The following is a 25,032-nucleotide window of genomic DNA, read 5'->3' as shown; positions in this document are numbered from 1 at the left end:
TCTGAAACAGGGGAAATAAAGATACATACACAGGAAAGGACTTTATGCAAAGAATTCTAACAGCTCAGGAACTAAGACTAAGAATTGACAAATGGCATTGTATCAAATATTAAAAATGGGCAAAGCAAAAGAAATAACCAAGTGAAAAGACAGCCTACAGAATGGGAGACAATCTGCCAGATACTCATCCAACACAGGATTAATATCCAGAATACATAAAGAACTTTAAAAAATCAGTAGCAAAAAGAAATAATCCAATCAACAAATAGGCAATGAAAATGAATAGACATTTTCAACTGAATAAGTGGCCAATAAATAAATGAAAAAAGTCCAATATCCTCAGCCATCTGGGAAATACAAATCAAACATTTCCCTAGATTTTACTCTCCTATTTTTAAGCAGGTCTCAGATTAGTCAGAAAATGTTCTTCCTTTTTTGTTTGTTTTCCTCTAATTTATTTAATTTTTGTTACTTTCTCTTTGGCAAGCATGACTGGGAATGATTAATTGTTAAATGATGTTAAAAGGCACACAGAGGTGAGTGAGCAGTATGGTAGGCTAGAAAACATAGGAAAGGTCAATGTTTCCTCTCCACATAAAACTGTTTCTGCCTTAAAGAGACCAATTTGGTTTAACTAAAACATCATACTTAAGTATAAACAGGGTGTTTAAAATTTCTTTTGTCTATTTACAATAGAACAGAGGAAAGTAATCTTGGGAATACTTATCTCCATTGTATGATCTCAATACCTTTGGAGATATCTGTAATGTTAATACTAAAGTGTGCTCAGCCTGCTGTCTTTCTAAAGTGGTTTTAGTATTAGGACTGGAAGCAGTTTCTATGCCAGAACTGCAAATATGAGGAAGATTATCATATTAAAAATTACCAAATTAAGTCTCTATTTTTGAACCTACTCTATAAACCACGTTAATATTAGCCACAATTCTTACCATGTTAAATTCCTGCTTTAGAGAAAATCAAGTCTAAATACTTCCTTAAATGGCATTGAAGGCTCTCCATAATCCAACATCAATTAACCTTAATTTTACTTCTTCCCTAGGCAGATGGTGTTAGTGCTGCCCATTTTCTCCCACTTCTCAGGGCGCTCTCATATCCACTCTGTGTGAAGGCTGTCTCCCTCCCCTCAACACAACAGAGGGCATCTTTATGCATAAACACATCAAAAGTTCTGAGGAATTACCACATCTTATAAATAACTCATGGAATTTGGTGTGTGAGACATGCTTTCTACCATTTCCCTAAATATTCCAGTAAGATTACCTCCAATTACTTATGCTATTAAATGGAAGTAACTTAATAAACACCTTTTATTACTGGCATGCTCTTTCTGAATCACTTCTCCACCATAACTTATGTTCCCTAGAGCTCCCAAATAAAGTACTGATGCTCAATTCTTGTCTCAGCACCAGTTTACTACAGACTTGTAATTAAGACAGTTGGTATGAAAATAATTCTAGGAAGCAGTTCTGTATTACTCACTGGCTGAGTGGCTGCAAGGGCTCCTTTGCTGGTGGTAAGTGATACAGTGATAAACCCTGGCATTGCAGGTATTTCAATTGCTAATAGTCTTCCCTGGGGGCAAGTGGAAAATTGTACAGGTGGGAGGGTGACATTCATGTATGTAACATATCTAGAATTGGAGAGAATTACACTGTAATTGCAAAGATGATTATAAAGACAGTCAGTACTTCAGGGTCATCAATACACTGGAGGAAGGAAAACTGACAAACTCAACTCAAGTCAGTCTCCAGTTCATGGCAAGTTTTAGATAGAAGGATTTAATAACAGCATTTATGGAGACACTGTAAGGTAGTGTCTCTAAAAAGCAGGGAAGTATTCAAAACAAATTCAGGACCTGATTGGACAATGAAGTGTCCTGTAGAGAAGGAAGAATTCATAACTACAATGTTTCTCATACATTACAATGAGACATGGATGGGGAAGGATTTCAGCTCTGGAATGGAGACAAATAGATGGAGGCATTTGAAATTAAGTTTCTAGATTTACCAAAACCAAGTGGCTCCCTTGTGTTTTCTGGAGAACTGTAGCCTCCCTTTGCTGGGGGATACTCAGAGGCATCACCTCAGTCAGATGTCTAGTGAAATAAAATCTCCCTGGTTTATGTGTCCCTTTCTTCTACCCTTAACACTTCAAGGTCAAGTAGAGTCAATTCTCAGTATAACCCAACTATATAAGTACTTTCCTTCATTGGAAGGGAGGGAATTATTCATCAAAAGAACCACAGGACCTGACTAATCTATTTAGGGAAGAAGTATGAATCCATGCTAAAGAAAGCATCTTGAGACCGCTGAACAAAGAGAGAGTTGACTGATATTGGCCTCTCCATCCATGACTCAGATTTTAATGGCAGCTGGAATAAGTCACAATATACTGTTAAGATGCTCCTTTAAAGTATGGGACAGGAGGGATGACCCAGAATCAAAAAGGTAAAAATGCTTGAACAAAGTTTGAACAAAGTTTGATGAATTATGACTATGTTCCTGAGTTGGACAAATCCTTCCATAGAGGATAAAAGCAAAAGTGCTAATGAGAACACACTCACCTTGTGATATAGTTGTGGTAGTCCTTTAAAGACCAGATTGGCAGGTTTGTAGTAAGAGTTTCAGAGGAAATAATGGGATTGGGAAGAGAAGGGCTGGATGGAAAGACTTAACTGTAAGAGGGAAGGTGACTTTAATTGCTCCAAGTGACAAAATGGGCAGTTAAGCTTGAACAGCAATCTAGGAACAATAGCACACAGGGATCTCTGTGTCACTGGCAACAGATGAAGATATTCCCAGATGTTACATAGATGGGAAACCAATGAGGATATTGCTGAACCTAAAAACCAAAAAATTTCATGATCAGGTGACAAAATAGGCTTTCCTTTCACTTGACAATAAAAAAATCACTGTCCTGGACTAATCTGCATTTACTATACCAGTTCTCTACCACAAGTCCTAGAACTCTACCTTGCTCTACTAAAGAGCAGGCTATATCCCTTGCTGGACTTAACATAACCTCAAATCAGTCTTTAAACAGAGGATCCTAGAGAAAAAGCTCACTTGCTTCTAGGGTGAGACAATTATTTTTTTTCAGTTTCTTTTATTCATATGTGCATACAATGTTTGGGTCATTTCTCCCCCCTTCCCCCCACACCCTCCCTTTTGCCCCACCCTTCTCCTTCTTCCCCCCTACCTCCTCACTACCAGGCAGAGACTATTTTGCCCTTATCTCTAATTTTGTTGAAGAGAGAGTATAAGCAATAATAGGAAGGACCAAGGGTTTTTGCTAGTTGAGATAAGGATAGCTATACAGGGAGCTTACTTGCATTGCTTTCCTGTACATATGTGTTACATTCTAAATTAATTTTTCTTGAACTAACCTTTTCTCTAGTTCCTGGTTCCCTTCTCCTATTGGGCTCTGTTGCTTTAAAGTTTCTGCATAAGTTCCTTTGCATTGAGGACATCAAATGCTATCTTATTTTTTTTTTTGGGGTTTCTTGTCTATCCTCAGGGTGAGACAATTCTGAGGTACCCCAAAACCATTCCTTGCACTGGTTATCAGTTTCTTAGGGTTATGTGCCAGGTTCTTTGCAAAGCATACTACAGTCAAAAATTAAATGGTTATTTTGATGCTTTTGCTATTTTCTTTTTCTACATATTCTTATGGTTATCCTGCTGTAATATTCTCTACCCATTCAAAAATCTTTTCACAGTTCAGGAAATTGTCAAATGCTATATATTAAGGAAAACTTCCCCAATCATTCCAATCAGAAGTGATCTTGTTTGCTAATTTTTCTGTTTTTTCAGTTGTTTTTTATGTTTCATGAGTAATGAATTTATTATGGAAAAACAATATTACTCAAATAAAAGCCTTAAAAGTATATAAGGAGCAAATATTTGTGACTTTGGATTATTTGATGGTCTCTTAGATATGACACCAAAAGTAACAATCTAGAAGGGAAATTATAAATAAAGTGATTATAATTCAGAATTAAAAACTTTTGTGCTATAAATGATACCCTGCAGAAAGAATACCCAACAAACAGGAGAATCATCTATAAATCATACATTTGAGAAGGAACTTGTCTCCATAATAAGCAAGTGTTCTGTCAACTAGACAATAAAAAGATAAGTAACCCAATTTAAAATCAGGCAAAAGATTTGAATAGACATTTCTCAAAAGAAAGTAGGCAAATAGTTAATAAGCATATAAAAAGCTCCCAGTATTGTTAGGAAAACACAAACCTACTAAAATATAAAACCACTCCATACCCACTAGGATGTCAATAAAAAAATAACTGACAATAACAAGTATATGTGATGAAATAAGTCAGATTGAGCAAGACAAACATTGCATTTCATCTCTCATATGCAGAATATAGTCTTTAAAAGTGAATGACAAAATGTAAAACAGGTTCTGTTTGGAGGGGGAAGGGCAAATGGTGAGGGTGTAGGGGTTGAATATAGTAGAAATACTTTATACACATATGAAAATAGAACAATGACAGTTATTGATATTGCTTTAAGAAGAGGAGAGAAGTGGGGACCAGAAGGAGTGAGAGAAGTGGTGGTGAATTTGATTTGGTTACATTGTATACAAATACAGAAATATTATAATGAAACCCCTTTGTATAACTAAGGTGTTATAAAAATGTATAAATTATGCTAATAAAAATGTAAAAAAGAATCCAAGTATAGAAGAAAATGAGGCATAATGGGAACCCTCATACATTTCTGGTGGGCATGTAAATCTCAGAGACACTGTAAAAAATAATCTGGCAGTTTTTCAAAATGCTAAACATAGCATTACCATATGACCCATAATTCTACTCTTAAGTATGTACTCAAAAGAACTCACAAAATACTTCCAGAAAAGAACGTTACATGCACACTCAAAGCAGTCTTATTCATCTAGCCCAAACTGCAAATCCAAATGTCCCTCTACCGATTGTAAATAAATAAAATGTGTTCTATCCATATAATTGAATAGTATTGGGCAATAAAAAGCAATGCTAAATAATGAAAACCAAAATACAGCTACAACATGGATGAATCTTAAAAATATTGCATTAGTTGGAAGAAAGTACTCACAAAAGAACACATTTATTATAAGACACAATTTATAGAAATGCCAAGATTAGGCAAATCCTGACAAAAAGAAAGCAGGTAATGTTTTGCCTTAGGCTGGGAGGGCAGCTTGAGGAAGGATTGCTAATGGGTACAGAATTTCTCTTAAGGTTGATGAAAATACTCTGATCTTTGTGTTGATGGTTGCACAATTTTGTGAATGTATTGAAACCATTATATTGCACACTTCAAATGAGTAAATATTTATACTGTTAGTTATATATCTTTATTAATATCATTCTATTAATAAATATGTTAAATAAAATCTTTCCATTTCAAAAATAATGTATGAATTATTTAAGATGGCCTAGTTGAAAGTTAAGCAATCTTGATAAAAGAAGTTGACTAATTTTTGTTGTACCTTAGAAAAAGAAGGGTTGAATAATCCCAGGAAAAATGGATTCTCAAACTCAAATGTTCTTGGATATTCAGTCTTTTTCTATAATATTTGTTTATCAGCTTTTGCTTGCCTTGCAGTACATGAAGTTTGTCAAATGTAAACATAGCTGCAGGCAACTCAGGGCTTCAATTCCTATAATTTTTTTCTTCTTAAATTTAGGCTTTGGAGTTAAATAGAAATGTTTTCAAATCCCAGTTCCATACTTTAAAAACTGTGATTTGACAGATTTATTTTGAACTCAGTTCTTAATCAATAAAACAAACTACTGGTATTCATTGCATAGCTTATTACAATCACTTAATGAGATAAGCCATGTGAAGCTGAGAGCATGAATCTAACATGCATTGTGTATGGAAAATATTGGTTAATAAACTAAAGAAATTCACCCATACTATTGAAAGGAGATTGTCCCCTCATGCAATGGTCAGGAAACATGAAGTTGATATAAGCCAATCAGGTACTCCATTTAAAAAAGTGAACTAACAAAAAGGGAATGAGAAATGAGGTATAGAATGGAGTACCAGTTATCATTTATAAATAAATCTGAAAATTTATTACATGGTGTGGTTATAAAGACAATGAAACCTGGGTGCAGTGGCTCATGCCTGCAAACCTAGCTACTCAACTCAGAGGCAGTAGTATTACAATTCTAGGCCACTTGGGACAAAAAGTTCACAAGCCCTTAGTTCAAGTAATAAAAGCTGGATATGGTTACTTCTGCCTGTAGTCCCAGCTACATAGAAACTGTAAATAGGACGATGGTAGTTCAGGCCATCCCCTGCATACATGGGAGACTCCAGTGAAAAAATAAGAAAGTGTAGAGTCCTGAGTTCAAACCTGAGAACCAACAAAAATTTTAAAAAAAGAGGGTGACACAATTAAAATAATGGGAAAGTTTAGCTTATAAAGGAACATATTGCTGGAGTTACTAAAGTAATGATTTCTTCCCACTTCTTTGTGTGTCTACACTCTCACATTAGTGATCTCTAACTGCCTGGTTTACATGTAGATACCCTACCTCTTTACCAAACTCCAAATGCATATATATGCACAATAGCCTTTTTGACATATTTCCTTAGATGCTTACTAGGCATCATAAAACTACTGAAACAGGTCTCTTGATACTATCTATCCACTCTAATGCTCCTCTTTCATTCTTACACATCTTAGAAAATAAAACCATGACCTACCAGGTAACCAAGGGCAAAGTTTAGGAGCAACCCTTCATTTATTTTTCCCACTCATAGCTGGCATATATTCAACAGTTGGTTGTGTTAAATTTACTTCCTGCACATATGTAACATACATTATTTTCTCCATCAGTGTTGCTAATAGCAATTCAAACCATCATCATCTCTTACTGTATTACAGCAGCTGCCACCTAACCAGTCCTACTACTTAAATTCTTGACTCCTCATCATCCATTTAATAATTAGCAAAACAAAAATAACCTTTAAAAGTGTAAGTAATTATTAAGGTAATCGCCATTATGAAGATGAAGACTGTGCATTTAATACTACAAATAACCAATCAAATGTACTTGATCGTGATTGTTCACTACCATCCCTTTTAAGAATACCAGTGGAAGAAAATGGAATTATCCAATAACTATTTCATCATCAATATTAATAATAGTATTGAACAATATTATTAATTGTATTTATTGAATGAGTACAAGTCCTACATTAAAGACTTTACAAGCAATATCATCTTTAGTCCTCACAAAAGTCTAACAAGGTAGGTAATAATGTTATGCACACTCTACATTTAAGAAGTTCGAGTTTTATGGAAGTTAAATGACACATCCCCAAGTCACAGAAATAGTAAATACACTAAAAGTTAAAATCCTAAAGAAGACATGACAATGGAGATCAGGAAAGAATCTAATATTCATCCAAAAGTTGAGTTACATAATTGGGAAACATAGACTACAAACCTACATATAAATTTCCAATGCTGAGACTTTGGGGACTCTCTTAAAATAGACGTCATGAGGCAGGACCTTAACACATTTTCTCTACTTTTTGTGATGTAATACTTCAAAGATTTTGGGGAAGAGATAGAGGGTATTTCATGCATTATAGGTCATTTGGGTATCTCGCTTTACTTAGGTTAAATAAAATCAACAAAAGTAAACTGTTACTTTTTCCAGCCCCCATTTTTCTTACTTACTGAGAATTACAATGTCTTGTATATTTACTTCCAGGGATTCCATTATTTTCACAACACCAATTAGTGTTATGTGGACAAGTATTAAAAGGTGACTGAAATTCAATAACTTCCTCTTAGTCAAGATCCTCTTAGTCTCTGAAGCATTCCCATCACTTATTCTCTACATTATTAAAGAAGAGAGTTTTATTGAAAGTATGTAAAGCCTCTTCATATTAGAGGCCCTTTTCTATACCTTTATTTGATTTGAATTTTCAAAATTAACTTGAGACCATCCATGTCTAATATAGTGATACCTTTAGCCATCTAACATGATCAACATTTAATTTTTCTCCATTTTATATTATTCAAATATTTTGTAACTTCATAGATTTCTCTCAGTTTACAATCTTACATTTTGATCTGTTAAGGTCACTGCATTTTTATTATACAAATTCCTTTCAATGGCTCATTATTAATATTCACTCATTTGTACCAGCTTCCAAATCACTCTCCACATTATTTCTGCTCTGTTCAGTTAGGTGCACAAGTGTTTTACTTCATCTAACTTATATTTTTCTCATCACTGTAGTTTACATTCTCTATACCTCTTATTTTTTCTCTCCTGTGTTGAGTTTGTGTATCTAGGCAACTTATATTCATTTCTTATTAATTTTATTTCAGTGCTTTTCTGAGGACAATGAAAATTTTGCCAAATCAATGCATCCAGGTCTTTATGTGTCATCTAGTTTCCTAGGAGGCTCTCTTTATGGAATTTGGAACTTTGTAATGTTCTGTTTGCACACATATCTTATTTTCATTCCAAACGCTTAACACTCAATTCGAAAGAACGCAGATATCAACAAATTCCATTGGTTTTCCTTTCAAAACCTGGAAAATCTGATTGATTGTATTCCAGCTGTGGGGTAAATGTGTTATTGGTTTCCATCTGAAAGAAATATGTTAGTTTTTTAGGCAGTGCAAGGGGTCATAACTATCTGGATACACAAAAACTTTCTAATTCACTCATTAAGAGTAGTTAATATCACATGTGTGTCCCTAACTACTAGCAATTCCTAAATAACCTTCTTGAGGAGAAGAGAATATGAAGGGAAAATTTTCTTCTAACTAGTAATCTCATAGCCACTTCACTATGTGTATGGATTGTTACTTCATTGGAAGGCTTAGTAAGATATTTATCACAAGACATACTTACTGAATAATGTTCTAAAAATTCTTTTCATGTTCTTTTTACACTATGTAATAGTTTTCAATTTCATAACCTTTTGACACTGATCTGGTGAAACCTTTGCTCAGCAATGAAGAGGGCATGTTTACTACATTCCTACTGAATACTGATTCACTGATTCACATCACTGTGAAAAGTATGCATTTTAAGCATTTTTATCCCTTAGAGGTACCTGCAAATGATTCTTCTGCTGATTTCTTCAAGGCATTTTTTCATATCACACAAGCCAGAGTTTATATTTGCTCCTACTTGTGAGTAACGCTTTTCAACTGACAACAGTTTTTTTAATTAAAATGCATTCATCTGAAAAGTCGTTAGTATAATGCTTGCAAAAGTGGGAAATATTGGACTTACTGACATGGATAATAAAATGAGCTTTTGTTTATTATATGTTCTTTAATCATTGAATTCTATCCCTGAGTTTGAAATAAATACTTTTCAATAAAATGTACCAACCTTGACCCTTATTTTTAACATTGTTTCTCCTGCAAGCATGTCAGGGTCATATTTTTAAAGAACATATATTCCTTTTTTTGCAGTCAGTCTTGAAATTTACCAAAAATGAATTAAGAAAACACTAGGCATACTGGTAAAATTGAACATTAAAAAAACGTAGCTTCTGTAATTTTAATGGAAAATCTTCACATACCAATAACTGCTGCTTCCTTGGAAGAAAGATATGTAGCTCAACAAAACATAAATGCTCCTTACATACGCTTGAAAACTCGTGACCACTATGAATAAATATCAACACTATTCACACATACAAATAACATTCAAGTTAAAATATATAAATCTGAATACATGTAACAGATATAAAATATCCAGGGATAAAGCCACTCAGTGATGTAAAGATATATCTAATCCATTTTTTGGAGGGCACATTGTCCAAACAAATCAAACTCATAATTTTTACTCTTTGATATAGTAGCTGTACTATTAGAAATATGTTATACAAAATATATCATGATAATTCATTTGGCAGCATTTTAAAAGTGAAAAATTAGAGTCAAGTGAAATAGCTACAATATTTGAATGAATAAATTATGGCTACTCTATATTTATGAATATATCATAGGTGCTAATATAGCTCATTAACAATTCAAATCATTTAATAATTGTTTCCAAAAATTTATTAAGAGCCTGTTTTGCACACATCAGTAAAAATATAAGACAAATTTTCTGCTTTAGTCTACTGGCAGGGAGATCATTTAGAAAGAAGATAGATAAAAATGAAATGGAAAAATATCAGTGGTAAAAATGCTACAGAGTCAAATGAAGTAAGGTTAGGTAAAGGAGAGTGAATGAGGGAGGTGTTCTCTTATGAAATAATGGGGAGCACTTCTCTGATGTACTGATATTTGAAACTTAACTGGGGTGTAAGTGAACAAGGTATCTGAACTTGAAAGGAAGAGAAACATTAAGATCAAGGGGCGTAGGTTAAGAGCAAGCATAGTTTATTTGAGAAACAGCAAGGGGCCCTGAGACTAGAGCTCAGCTTGCAAGGGAGGAGTGGTAGAAAGTGAGTTCAAAGAGATAGATGGGAAGGGAAGATCTCTAAGGATCAAGAGGATTCTGGCTTTTCCTCCTAATAGGATTTAAGTCATTGTAGGATTTTGTCATGAGGAATGACAATATCTGGCTAACATTTTAGGTAGGTCATTCTGGTCACTGCCTGGGTAACAGGTTGAAGGAGGCAAGTGAACAAGGGGCATCAGTTAAGATGCCCCTTAACTCTGGAAATAGCTCAGGTGGAGGGAGATAGAGTCTGGATTAGGAGAGCTGCAGTATGGGTAATGATTCTAGATGGACTTTGAGGTTGAATTGACAGGATTTATTAATGGTTTGGATATGGGGTATACGTGAAAAGGAGGGACTGTTACGTATGAGATAGACTGGTACATACTAATACAGAAGGTTGTCTATGATACCCTGTCAGGTGAGATAAAAGAAATCTGTGAAGAATGTGTACAAATGGCCCATTTTTATAAAAAAAAGTATTGGAAAGATAGATACCAAGTTTTTCTGTCTAAGACAGGACACATAAGCCAAATACATTCACTTTTTACGTAAAGGACTCTGGCAAGAGTAGAATAAACTATCTTGTGTTAGCTAAGTCATTTTAAGTCCTACCAGACTAGAAGAAGGGACAGATGATAACCAGTGAGTTTTAAATTAGAAATAAATGTAAGCATGACAAATGACTTGTATTTTTCTATAATAGAAATACTAAATCTATTTCCAAATACACCTTTTCAATTGAAAGTGATTTAATCATTGGAAATATAAATATTATCACTTTACTTTTGACTGATTTAAATACCTAATTGAATTTACAAGTGCAATTTGTAATGGATGGAGGGGAATAAAGGAGAATGATGGAGGGGGTGAATTCAAATATGATTTATTTGATACAGTGTAAGAACTTTTGCAAATGCCACAATGTACCTGCCACCCAGCACAACCATAAAAAAACAAAAATGGAAAAAAAACCCCAAATGCCATTTCTCACTTTTTAAAGAAAAATACATTTGATTGGCATACCAAGCAGCATGCAAAATCTGCTAGCATCATGGAATGACAGAAAAGTATATACTACGGAAAAAATCCCCAAACTCCTGACATGAAATGCTGCCCCTGATCTCGGGTAATGGAAAGTAAGCTTAGAAATTATGCTTATTTGCTGGACACTATGCTAAGTGATGCCACTCAAAAATGTCAGATCACAACTAGCTCACCTTCCTGATGGGTGGTATAGGACTTGTCTAATAATGACAGTTTCTTCCTGTACAGGATTGAAAAGGAAGACTATTTTCTAAGGACCCTGGTAGTCAGGATTGGTCTACCCACCTCAGCTCTTAGCTCAAACCAAATGTACAATAGTTTCTAGACTGATGAGAAATAGTATCCACTCTTCTGATACCTATTGTTCCTCCTTCCCAGAAACCATGCTACTTTTCATGACTGCTGAGGTCATATTCTATTATAACATAACCATCTGGCAGAGATTGTCTTTTAAGTACTTGAATCTTCTCAGAAAAAATTATGTGACTTTTTACTAACAGGCATTAATAACTGAGTAGTGAGTAATGAGTACTTGGCAAATGCTGTCAATTTTTCAAATAACTTACTCTTCATTCTAAAGAAAAATAATAAAGGTATAATTTGATTTCTTCATGGCACAAACAAGAAGAAATTAAATCATATGAGAAGATGAAAGAAAAAGAAATTAAATCAAGTAACAGATAACAAGTAGAGCTGAATAGAGGAACAGAGGTGTTGAGAGGAGTATCTGGATTGTAAGAGCAATATTGATATCACTGGAGTTAACCATAACTTGCCTTTTGCCAGATAATTTCTCAAATATGCTTTGCCAAAAATGATATTTGAAACAGTGAATTAAAGAATAAGGAATGATTTTTTTCACTATCATAAAATCATTCCTGCTGGGTACCATGGCTCACATCTATAATCCTAGTTACTCAGGAGGCAGAGATAAGGAGGATCACAGTTCCAGGTCAATCAGAGAAAATAGTTCATGAGACCCTGTTTCAAAAATACTCAATACAAAAAAGGGCTGATGGAGTGGCTCAAATGGTAAAGCACCTAACATTTGAGGTGAGGCCCTGAGTTAAAACACCAGTACCACAAAAACAACAACAAAAACAAAAAATTTCCAACAATGAATACACTGAACATCAGTTCTTAATGAAGTAAAAACAAGGAAGAGTAAAAGAATTAAAAACAAAGTGGGGCTAAAGCATAAGACAATATATTTAGCCAGTACCACCTATCTTAAATCACCAATTCCAGGATAAGATATTTCAATGTTTAATAATCAATGTGTAGCTTAGACACATTAGACATTAGCATAAAGTTAACATAGTAACAGGGAGTATGGCAATTACAATGTCTATGTAGCAATACAGACTTATAAAGCAATAAAAATTGTATAAACGAGCTCGGATATATACATTAAAACAGTAATACTCAAAAATGATTTTACAGAACCAAGAGGCTCAAGATTTGACAAATAATTAGTTATTAAGGAGTAAGGAAATCTTAAGGAGATTACTTCTCATGAATAATGATGATTTGTTTCTCTTCAACTTCCATTGTTCAGTTTTTTCAATTGTAAAAATCCAATTACCATAGTCATTTTTCCATGAACTAATATATCATGACTGAGAAAAAGACACAGTTTTTGACTTAATATCTTATGACTAGAAAAAAGACATAATTCTTGACATCACAGAGCTACCACTTCATGAAGGAGAGAACCACAACTCAGTGTACCTCAGGACAGTAAGGATGACAATCACACAGAATTGTACACAGGATGCTGTGAGGGTTCAGACATACCAGTTTGACTGACTCTGCCTAACAGATGATAGGCTTTATAGATGAAGACACGGAAACACCATATAAACTATAGCATGAGCAGTTTGAGGCATATCCAAGTACTAGAAAATGAGAAAACTGAAGTAGGTATAGAGAAACACATGAAAAATTATGGACCACAGGTTTTTAAGACAGGTGTTCTTGCTAGAACACAAGGCCAATGGGGAAAGAAGAAATGTGAAGCTGGAAAGGTAGGCATATATCAGAGTTCCAAGAACTGTTAATGTCTGTTAACTACAGTAAACTTGGAGTAATGGCACACTACTGTAGGTTTTAAAACTGAGGTCTCTAGAGATAGAACTTCTTCATTTAGCAGATAATGTATGAAGAGGATAAATCTTAAGGGGAATAAAGGACACAGGGGTTTGATGTTAAGATTGCTGAGTTTGGACATCATGATTTACTGTTAAGATTTGAATTTTTAGAAGTCAATTATGACTATGGTGCTGATCGTCACAAAAAATTTCTGGGCTGTAGAAAATATTTTGATAAACATCTAGCTTTCTATGATCATGCTGGCCTTAGATGACATGTCCCAAAGAGTGTATCTAAATAGTAGAAGAAATGTGGAGGAGAAAATGGTAAAAACAATGACATTTGAACAGTAGTTAGAAAAAGGAAATAAATGAAATTTAAAGTTTTATTTGTATTGAGATAAATATTCCAGGAATAAGATAACTTTCCATACACCTCTTTTCCCCCTTTTAATATTTCTGTCATTAGAACTGTTACTATTTTAAGCCTATATAATTATCCTAAAATTCTTACTAATTATAGAGGTTTAATTTTGTGTGCTAATAATTATATATGCATTGTTATCTACACTTCTTATAAAATGCCTCATTATTTCTCCATAATTTCATGGAGTTATCATTATTCATCTAATGTCACAAATAAAGCAACTAAGGTAGAGAATTAGTCAGCAGTTATTTTAATAATTTCAGTTAAATACCATATTAGAATAACACTGAAAAGAAGTGAAAAACCACATATAGTTCTTGTCTATGAATAACTGGACTAGATTCACTCTTACCTTGGACTTAATATGCATTTGTAAGTCAGCAGCACTGTTTCTTGGGTTTGATGTGACAATCAAATGGGACAGAAACAAGAGGCTTCACTTAACACCATCGTTAGCTAGCATTAACAAAAGGACATACATGGAAACACCTTCCCTGGCAATACACAGTGGCACAGCAGAAGACTCTAGGGCAAATGACCCAGTCACTCAGAACTTAGTATGCATACATTGTCCTAAAGAGGCAGTGTAAGTTGGTGAAGATAATTTCACTTCAGGAGCACATCTGCTCTGTGGCCCTTAGTTATTGATACCTTGCTCTGATTAATCATGGTTAATAATTGCTTAGTAAACCATGTCAAAATAGGTATACATTTTTTATTTAATAAATACTGACCTTACCAGATACCCATTTATTTACTTTTTTCCACTGCTGGGGTTTGAACTCAAGGCCTTACACTTAACGCCATACTCATAGCTCATTTTTGCTTTAGTTATTTCTCAGATAGGACTCATGCATTTGCATGGATCCAGTCTCAGACTATGACCATCCTACTTATTATTTGATCATCTAATTATATCTATAAATTTATGATACTGATGTGCTGCACTAAATGCTTTATATTTATTGTTTTAAGTAACTTTCAAAAAACTACATAGGTAGTAATACTTTATTTTACTGAAAAGGTAATTTTTTAATGATCTAACCAAAGTTAAACAGGTCTGTTCTTAATTTTTTTAGAATTAGAGATATATGCTACTTATTTGAGTGAATGGAAACCAATTATACTTTCAATATGTCACTTAAAAAAACTTCTTTAGCCAGAGTCACACATGAATTAGCTGACCATTATATTTTTCTGGCTGTAATTCAGACTATAGAAGAGTGAATGAAGATTTCTTCATTTCAGGGAACTCATCAGCTCCATAAGTTCATATTGGTTAGAACAGGTCTAAAGAGGAAAAGAGACTATTGGGTGAGGTGGTGAGAATGATATCAGAAAACCATTTATTAGGATATTTTATTAATCCAGAGGAAAGATGATAGCATCTTGAACCAGAATTGTAATTCTTGATTTATTTTTAAAGCAAAGTCACAAAAATGTTTGTTCGATTATACCATTTTTGAAAAACAGTGTCAAGTAAAACTGCAAACTTCTGCCTAGAGGAATGGGATGCTGGAGTTTTGTGAAACTGAGGACTGAGAGAAGAGCAGGTTGATGTGGATGGTTAAGGAGCTCAGTTTTGGATACATGAAATTAGATGCCTGATAAACATCAAGTTGAATAGGTACAATTCTGTATATAAGAGGAGAAGTAAAGGATGAGAATACAACTTCAGGTTTCAGTAACATGTTTACAGCCTTGAGACTGACTAAATCCTGATGGATTATGTACGATATTATGAATCAACATTCTGATTCCTAGAACAGCAAACAGCTACAGAAGAACAAAAAGGTAGGAGAAAGAAAACAATGTTATAATTAACACAATTGTTATGAAATGAAAGTAGCTGTTATATGTGATAAGGGGTACTGATAAATCAAATCAGATGAAGGCTGAAAACTGGTTTCTGAAATTGTCAATGTGAGTGTGGTAAGATAGCTCGTGTTGTTTTGGTAGCACAGTGGGCAAAAGGCTAGCTAGAGTGGCTTTGTGCAAGGTGATGAATACAGACAGTTCTTTCACGGAGAGCTAATATTTTATAATGAAATGTGTAATAGCTGCAGAGGGATTTAATTTATTACAGAGTGTTTATAAGCTGATAGGCATAATATAATTGATACAACATTAGGACAATACTATTGATATTTTAAACCTATTTTCTTTGTTATCTCCTTTGATGTCATTTCATAAATAGCTTTTCCAGTTCTTCTTCAGACAAACACAGGTTGTGAGTCTGTCTTTCACTCATAATTTTTAATATCGTCAGGTGTGTGTACATATATATGGACACATCAACAGATATGTGGATATATCTGTATATGAAGGTAGGTAATCTTTTCTTTACACTTCAGATTTACAGATATGCACAAATATTCTCATACAAAGTAGATACAGGTATATTCTCTACTATAAGGTAATATAAGAAGGTTGAACTAAATTCTTTCTTAGCCACCAGACTGTCTTTAACAGATTATGATCCTTTCTTAGAGCCTGTCTGGGGATTTGCTTTATTTGGAGCAGGTGTTTGTAGCTGAATTGCTTATCTTCACATATCTGATTTGTTTATGACTATCATTTCTTTACTGAAAAAATATATTTAACACACTAATTTAAATTATTTGTTGATTAGCAGGTTAGTGAAATAATTTTTCTATATTACGACCTGTTAGAAATTTCGTTCATTGGTTCATGGTCCCTTTAATAATTGCATTCTTGCTTCTTTTCAATGTTAATAATCCATACTATACCATGACACTGGAATCCCAAATTACTATATACTTTATGTTTACATAAAGTCAAGTAAATGGACAGTAAAGTCTCATTGAAAGTTTACTCAGTGCAGCATACATAATGGTATCAGAACTTAAGAATATGATTTGTATCAATGTTCTAGGTTTGTTCACATCAACACTTTCAGACCATTAAAGTAGCCACATTTGCCAAAAAAGTTTTACAGCTCCCAAGAAAAAGGACTCATAAATATCTATGACATGAGTATAAACTGTTAGGAATCAATTAACTATTTGCAAATATGTCAGTAATGCTGATTTTTGGACAAAGTATTTGTTATTATTACTACTATTGTTATTTGACAGTACAAGAGTTTGAACTCAGGGTCACAATCTTCTACGTAGGTGTTCTAGCACTCAAGCCAAGCCTCCAGCCATTTTTCTGGGGCCTTGGACTGTTATCCTTTTACCTATAGCTTTAAGTATAAGTGGGATCACAGAGCGCAACACACTCAGCTTATTGATTGAGATAGGGTCTTTAAGTTTTTCCCAGGTTGGTCTTCAAACCTTTATGTTCCCTATGTCCACCTCCCAAGAAAGTAGGAAAATATGCATGAACTGTGCCTGGGGTAGTATTTGTTTTTAAGGACACATTTCCTACATTTAATGCTATCAAAAAACTTTATAAGTAACTAGTACTTGAGATTCAATTTACTAGGACTCATGGAAAAATATAAATGGTATATTGACACATGATTACTTTTCTCAAGACATTTACAATTTAATGCTAGGGAAAGAAGAATAACAAAACACACCCACTTACAACAATAATGACAATAGCAGATAATGTGAAAAATAGTGTGACTCAAGTATAGACTATTGTACACTTTTCCTATTAAAAATGTCCTAAACTTTAGTAGTATCTTCTTTTCGTTAAGTAGATATGTAGACATAAGATATTTTTACATTTTACATACATGCAATGATAATTCTTACTTTTTGTGTACCTATTATTTCAAAATTTAAAATACCAGGGGTATTATTGCTTTTCTTGCATATTTTATTTACAAATGTACTGCATTCACTAGTTTTTAATTTGTGTCCTTATACTCAGTGAATTTCTTATATTTTTCATACTTATAAATTTTAATTAATGCTAGGCAATTATATCGTTAAAACACTTTACTGTGTATATCCTAAGTACATTATTTATACTTGCAATTACTGTATGCAACCTATAGTCATAGAATGGCTATCACCTCTTTTCATTATAAAACATTTCAGTATTCTGAATGGAGATCCACTAAACTTTTACAATCTGAAATTTAGATCTGGATATCAGTCTTAGAAAAAAAATGCCCGTCAAATCCATTATTTAAATTCTGTAGCCTATATCTCCAGAGTCCTCTCAGACTTATGAAATGAACAACAGATGAATATTTTGTACTTTTAAAATTTCATTTAAAATCAAGAGCAGTATTATAGATCCCTTGAATTGTGGTATACAAAAAGAGAATTACAAAAATCTTTGTCATTTTTATAGCATACATAGGAGAGCTTGAAAAGTTGATAAAAATTAAAATTTATAATTTAACTTCATACTCTATTATTAAGTGTATTAATTATCATGAATTCATTGATCTAAGTTTACATAAAACAGACACATGACTCTGTAAATTAGTAAATTTTTGCATACTTTAAAACCATTACAGTTCAAACATATTTTTGAATACCCAAATACTTGTTAGTGATATTAAAAAATTAAGAAGATAAATAAATGTTAAGTTCAAACTAAAATGTGGTTCTTTTAATGTACTCAAATCTGGGGCCTAACATGACAAATTGCCATAGAAAAAATTCTTTGTACTTAAAAGTATATGTTAACATGAATATGCTGTTTTCCTAGAAACTTTTCCAACCTGGCTCCTATGGAGCTGCAGCATGTACATCCAGAGGAGAAGTAACAGCGGGGTCTGCTGAGGCGGTCTCTTCAGTGCCTTCTTGAATTTCCCCCCTTTTAGCAGTGTTGAAAATAGGTCTGGAAAAGCATAGGAAAGCTAGATCAAATTTTCCTTAGGAGGTTTTTCTTCCATACTGTTTTAGCAACTTTGCATGGAGAAGGAGCTATATGACATGACATGAAATATTCATTTTCACTAATGAGTCTTCCTGTGTCAAACTAACAATATCCTCAAGATAAAAACAATTGTATTATATTAATTAAAATTAGCATTTATTTGAACATATGCATGTGTGAATTAAATAAAAACCATCCTTAGGATTATACATACATATATGGAATTTCTAAGTAATGCTGAGCTATTTAGGGTTATTTTCTTTACTCAAAATGAAATATGATTCAGGACAATCTGGGACTTTTGACAGTTATGTTGAGTTTTCTAAAAATTATTTAAATATTATATGCTCTTGTACCATCTAGAAAATATGCAATGAATTGTCTGAAAGAATTATTCCCATGTGTACTACATTCCCATGTGTATAGTTGTGTCTATATGTTCTATATAAATATATTTATATGTAAATTGATATATAAATAATTACATAGATGAGTGAGTCTATGTGTGTTAACTCAAAATTAAAGTAAAACTAACTGCATTTCAATATTTAATTTAAAAGGTAATATTGTATCTTGAAAATATATATCATCTTAATTTGTTCAAAAAACCATTATAATTAATTACAACATTTGGTTTGATTTTTCTCTAATACTGACTACATAATAGGTAGTTAAGGTATTAATGACTTAGTGACAGTATTTTCAGAAAAATGCACAACAGTGTGGTTAATTTGAGTACTGCCTTCGGGTTTAATAAAAAAAAACATGGTGATAAATATTTAAAGAACACAAGTTGCTAGAACAGTAGTCATTAATCTAAATTCGCTAGTTTGATTAGAGCATTTAGTGTTAGTGTAAGAGTTGAGTAAACCTTATAGAACAAATACTATTTGAGTGCCTATGTTATGAATGTAAGTGGATATAAACGGTCAATGATATCAGTTCCTTATTTAATTTTGGTGGCAGTATATTAAAAATAAGAAATGATGAAAACTATACTTTATAATGTTAGCAGCACATATAATAATTAAAAATATCTCATTTTAAAAACTTTTAAGAAATCAATGTTTTCATATTTAAGATTGACATTCCTTTAGAAAATGGACATTTGAAATGTGTGAATCTTTTATGATTTTTAAATTTAAATGCTTTTAAAAATTTCATTTTCCTTCTTAGCTGTCCTTTCTTAGCTTATAATTTTATAGAAACCTCACTAGTACTTGAAAACATTGAAAAAATACAAACCATACTAGGTGATTTTTTATGAATATTCCTATTCCCACTTACACATGATCATGATGTAGTCATAGATAAAATTGTAAACATCTCAATATGTGGTTCTGTCTTCTTTTTTAACAAAATTCAAATGCAGTAGAGGGACCTATTTCTTTTTCCTGTGTTGTATCACATCATTCTAAAACAGGTTATTAATAAAACCATATGATATGCTAAAAACTTAGTCCTGAAAATCAAATTATCACTTATCAAGTGGTAATTTACAGCTACAATTAGAACTCTCAGATGTGTTAATTTAATTTCTTTAATAATATGGCAGGATAAGATTAAATCAAAATTGATTATAAAACTCTAAAAACAGAAAGGACAACTAAATCTGCAAGGAAGGAAAATCTGAGCGAATTTGACACTAAATTCCAGGCCATTAAAATTAAAAGACAAAATAATTTATTCAGTCAAAAAAAATTCCACTTATAAACAATTTTTTGTGGATTATATATATGTAAACTTATTTCTCCCTGTCAATAAATCCCTTTAAATGGAAAATATGTATTATCTTTTGAAAGAGCATCTCTTTAATGGCTCATTTTAGCATGAATACATATTTTGGAAAAAAAACCTCTGTGATTTAATGATAGAAACTTTGACTGTCAAGATGTTCACAAGCATGATTTTGCAGATATTTAAAAAAAATAGTTTAACACTGAACAATCAGAAAAGCTGCCAAGATCTGAGAGGAAGCTGTGACAAAGATCTACAAATAGAAGGTGAGATGTCTGAAAGATCCATCATAACATAAGCAAATGAAAGCTTCCCAACCTATCTATAAAATTAAGAGCTCATTAAGGATTCACTGTTAAATATATCTTTTAAATATGAAGAGATCAAAATTAAAACACATAGAAGTACAAATAATAGTTTGGTTTTCAACAAGGTTCTTATAAACTTCTGCCCAACATGTCAATTTACACAGAAAGTAGACTTAAAAAGATAAAAAAGAGCAGATTGTGGAAGAAAACAAACAAAACAGACACCAGAGAAATTTTTGTTGCTGAAGAAAGTGAAGTCCATGAAAAATCTTTTTGGAGATATGGTAGATTAGATCAAGCATATTTTTACAGGCGATACTAACTGAGCTTTATATTCTATGACTCAATCATTAAATATAAGCTACACAAGCTGCACATGCTACAATGGGCTGAAATGTCAGTGTTTACCCTAAAAGTAACATACTGAAATTACTAATGTAGTAGACCTGGAGGTGGAGCCTTTGGGATGTTGATTCCTATTATGGTTTGGATATGAAATGTCCCCACAAAAGGCAAGTGTTTAAGGTTTTGTCCCTAGCTGGTAGCACTTTTGAGAGGTGATTGGATCATGAGGGCACTAAATTCATGATGGGATAACTCATTGAAGACTTCATAGCTGACTGGGACAGGAGGAGGTAAAGCCTAGTGGAAGAAGTACTTCAGTTGGGGAGGGGTGGGCTTTGGAAGGGCATACCTTGCCCCTCAAACCTTTCTGTCTCTATCACTACCTCTTGCTCTTTCTCTCTTTCTTTTTCTCCTTCTGACTGCCATGGGCTGAACAGTTTTCTTTTGCCTTAACCTTCCACCATGATGTTTTTGTTTTTCCATAGGCTTCAAAAAGCAATGTAGGCAGCCAGCCACTGACAGAAAGCTTGGAAGTCATGAATCTTATTCTTGCCTCTCTTAGATTTTCTCGAGCTCTTTCCATTATGTGAAGACAAATGAAAACACATATCTCTCGATGAGAAGCTTGTCTTTACTTGTCACCAAATCTGCCAATGCACTGAAGTTTTTAAATATGAATAGCTATGAGAAATAAATTTCTATAAGAAGCCATCAAGTCTATGGTAATTTACTATTGACAAACTTAGGCAGTATAACAGTGATCAAATGACATGTCAGCACATATATAATATTTTATTTGAGTTATTACATCAAATAATTAGATGAAACATGCATATGTAATAATTAATAGTAGAGAATATTTAAATATAGATTTTAGATTTTAAATTTAAAGGCATCATTTTATAAAATATAGATTATCTGCAGTTTAAAGAAAGGAATTGGGAATTTTCTAAGCATATTGGTTCCTCAAGAATAAAGATAAATATGCAAATGAAGGAAGGCAATAGCAAGCTTATAAACATTACTAGATACAGATGTTCATTCCTACAGAATAAACTAAAGATTAACATAATTAGCTAACATTAAAATATTTTAAAGTTTCCAATGATAGTGGAGGGCAACAAAGAATCAACAGAGAATAACTGAGGCTGAAACCATCATGAATTTTATAGTGCTGCACAAAATAATTTAGCAATGATACATGTAATGGAAAACAGAGTATTCAAAGAGGGTTATTGGTTGAATAAATTTTGGAAAACTTGAAAGAATAAAATACATTTTGTGTGTATTTTTTGGATTTTTTTACAATTGAAAAATATTTCGAAGCCTTTCAAAAGCCATTTTAACTAGGGAATACTATAAAAGATACAGGTGTAACTCCTCCTACTACTTAAGCTCATATGTTGAATAGTGTGAGCCCAAAGTCATAGTATTGGAAGGCGGGGCCTTTGTCAGGTAACTTGATCTTGTGGTTTTGGAACTTTCATAAATGGGATTGCTGTCCTTATGGTAAAGACCTCAGAGAGCTCTGTTGCCTTTTCAAAATGTGAGAATACAACAGTCAACAGTCTTTCACACAACCGAGGGCCCTCAGCAGAACATGACCAGGCACCCTGATCTCACACTTCCAGCCCCCAGAATTGTGAGAAATAATTTTTTCTTGTTTATCAGCCATCAGATTGATGGTACTTCTTTATAGTAGTACAATCAGACTGAGAGAAATACCTACCAGAAGGAGTGGTGTGTTATAGGCCCCGATTTTTTGTGAAATGTGTTATGGGGCATTTTTCTCCAGACTTTAATAAAATTCACCTACAGTGAAAAATATAGCATACAGCAATGAGAAAATCTGAAGCTAGGAAAACAGCAAAGTTTTCTATAGCATAGCTTATTGTCTTAGCTGGTGTAAGCTGAAATAACTGGGTGTCGTAGATTGGTTGGCTTAAACAATATGCTTTTTTTCACAGTGCTAAGAAGTGGGAAGACCCTCCTCTGGTGTCTGGTAGGGGCTCTCTTCATGGTTTTCAGATGTCTATTTACTTGTAATATCCTCACATAGCCAAGAACAGAGACTAAGGAAGCAACTTTCTTCTTTTACAAGATGAGAACTGTTACCAACCATGAGGCCAATACTCATGATCTAATTACCCCTTAAAGGACTCATATTCAAATATTATCACGTTGGAAATTAGGCTTCAATAAATGCAGTTTAGGGTTCATATAAGTTAACCTATAACATTTGACCAGTGGACCCTCAAATTCATGTTTTCATATATGAAATGAATTCATTCAAACCTTAAAGTCTCAACTTGTTTCAACATCAACTTTAAAGTCTAAAGTTTGACACTTCATCTTAATATTTTATAAATCAGATATAATTAAGACTGGATTTTTTCCCGAGGCACAATTTTTCTTCAGTTGTGAAGCTGAGAAGGTAAATATTTATGCCTCCAGAATATAATGGTGGGGCAGGCATAAGATGGTCATTCTGTTCCTAAAAGGAGACATAGATTTGCTTAAATTAGGCTAAGTTTTTTGCTAATAAGCAGAATAGACTCTGAGGATGAGGGAGACTGACAGTATTGAAAATACTCAGAAGTCAAAACTAAAGGTTATAGTATCATTGAAAGATGAGAACCATGACAAAAAAGTTTCATATCTTAGATGTCCCACCCAACTCTATACTGAAGGCACCCACCTGTCTACAGTGTCAGAGAGAGTGCTATTAGGAAGGAAACAAAGACTCAAGCTATAAATAGTAGTTTTATTGATTCCCCTACTGAGGGAGAAGAGGTTGGAATTACTGGTTTTTAGAGTACTTGGAAAATAAGGGTTGGAGGTGCTGTTGTGAATGGGGAACCAGAAAAGGGCAAGTCTAAAAGCTGCATATCTGTACTCCTCAATCTTCTTTTAAAATTTTTTGGGTTATAAGGTATAGGACCATATCTCTCCAAATAGGGATATTTTGAGAGCTTCTTTACCTATTTGTATTCCTTTATTTCTTCTTCTTGCCTAATTTCTGTGGCTAGGAATTCCAGGACTATGTTGAATAGGAGTGGGGATAGTGGGCACCCATGTCTCCTGATTTTAGAGGAAATGGTTTCAGTTTGTCACCATTAAGAATAATGCTGGCTGTACAATGTTGAGGTACTTTTCTTCTATTCCTAGTTTTCTTAGAGCTTTTATCATGAAGTGGTGTTGGATCTTGTTGAACTCTTTTTCCTGCATCTATTGAGATGATCAAGTGGTTTTTGTCTTTGCTCCTATTAATGTGCTGTATTACATTTATAGGTTTGCATATGTTGAACCATACCTGCATCCCTGGGATGAAGCCAACTTGGTCATGGTGTATGATCTTTCTGATGTGCTGTTGGATTCAGTTTGCCGATATTTTATTCAGGATATTTGCATTGATGTTCATTAAAGAAATTGGTCTAGAGTTCTCCTTTTTTGACATATCTTTGTCTGGTTTTGGGATTAGTCTAATACTGACTTCATAAAATGAGTTAGGCAGTGTCCCTTCCCTTTCTATTTCGTGGAACAGTTTAAGGAGGGTTGGTATCAGTTCTTCTTTAATGGTTGATAGAATTCAGCAGACAATCCATCAGGTCCTGGACTTTTCTTTTTTGGGAGACTCTTTATTGCTGCTTCAATTTCACTCTGTGTTATAGATCTATTCAGGTGATTAATATCCTCTTGGTTCAATTATGGATGGTTATAAGTATCTAGAAATCTGTCCATTTCTTCAAGATTTTCAATTCTACTTACAAAAGCCTCCAAATAAAAATCAAATATCTAGGA

The 25,032-nt window shown here is 33.4% G+C and overlaps 1 protein-coding gene across 7 annotated transcripts in view; it reads right to left on the bottom strand.

The window, feature by feature from the left end:
• Epha6 (EPH receptor A6) overlaps positions 1-25,032 on the bottom strand; it is a 933,912-nt gene that overhangs the window by 803,701 nt on the left and 105,179 nt on the right. The window contains exon 3 of one of the 7 annotated variants that reach the window (XM_074072947.1): positions 18,684-18,802. The exons of the other annotated variants lie outside the window; for them this stretch is intronic. Coding sequence (XP_073929048.1) covers positions 18,684-18,802 — 119 coding nt within the window. The remainder of the gene's footprint in view (positions 1-18,683; positions 18,803-25,032) is intronic. 7 annotated transcript variants of the gene reach the window in all.

This window comes from Castor canadensis, chromosome 5 (genome assembly GCF_047511655.1).
Source record: "Castor canadensis chromosome 5, mCasCan1.hap1v2, whole genome shotgun sequence".
Lineage (NCBI taxonomy): Eukaryota > Metazoa > Chordata > Mammalia > Rodentia > Castoridae > Castor > Castor canadensis.
The sequence above is the reverse complement of the archived record's forward strand: the minus strand, read 5'-3'. Positions and strand labels throughout refer to the sequence as shown.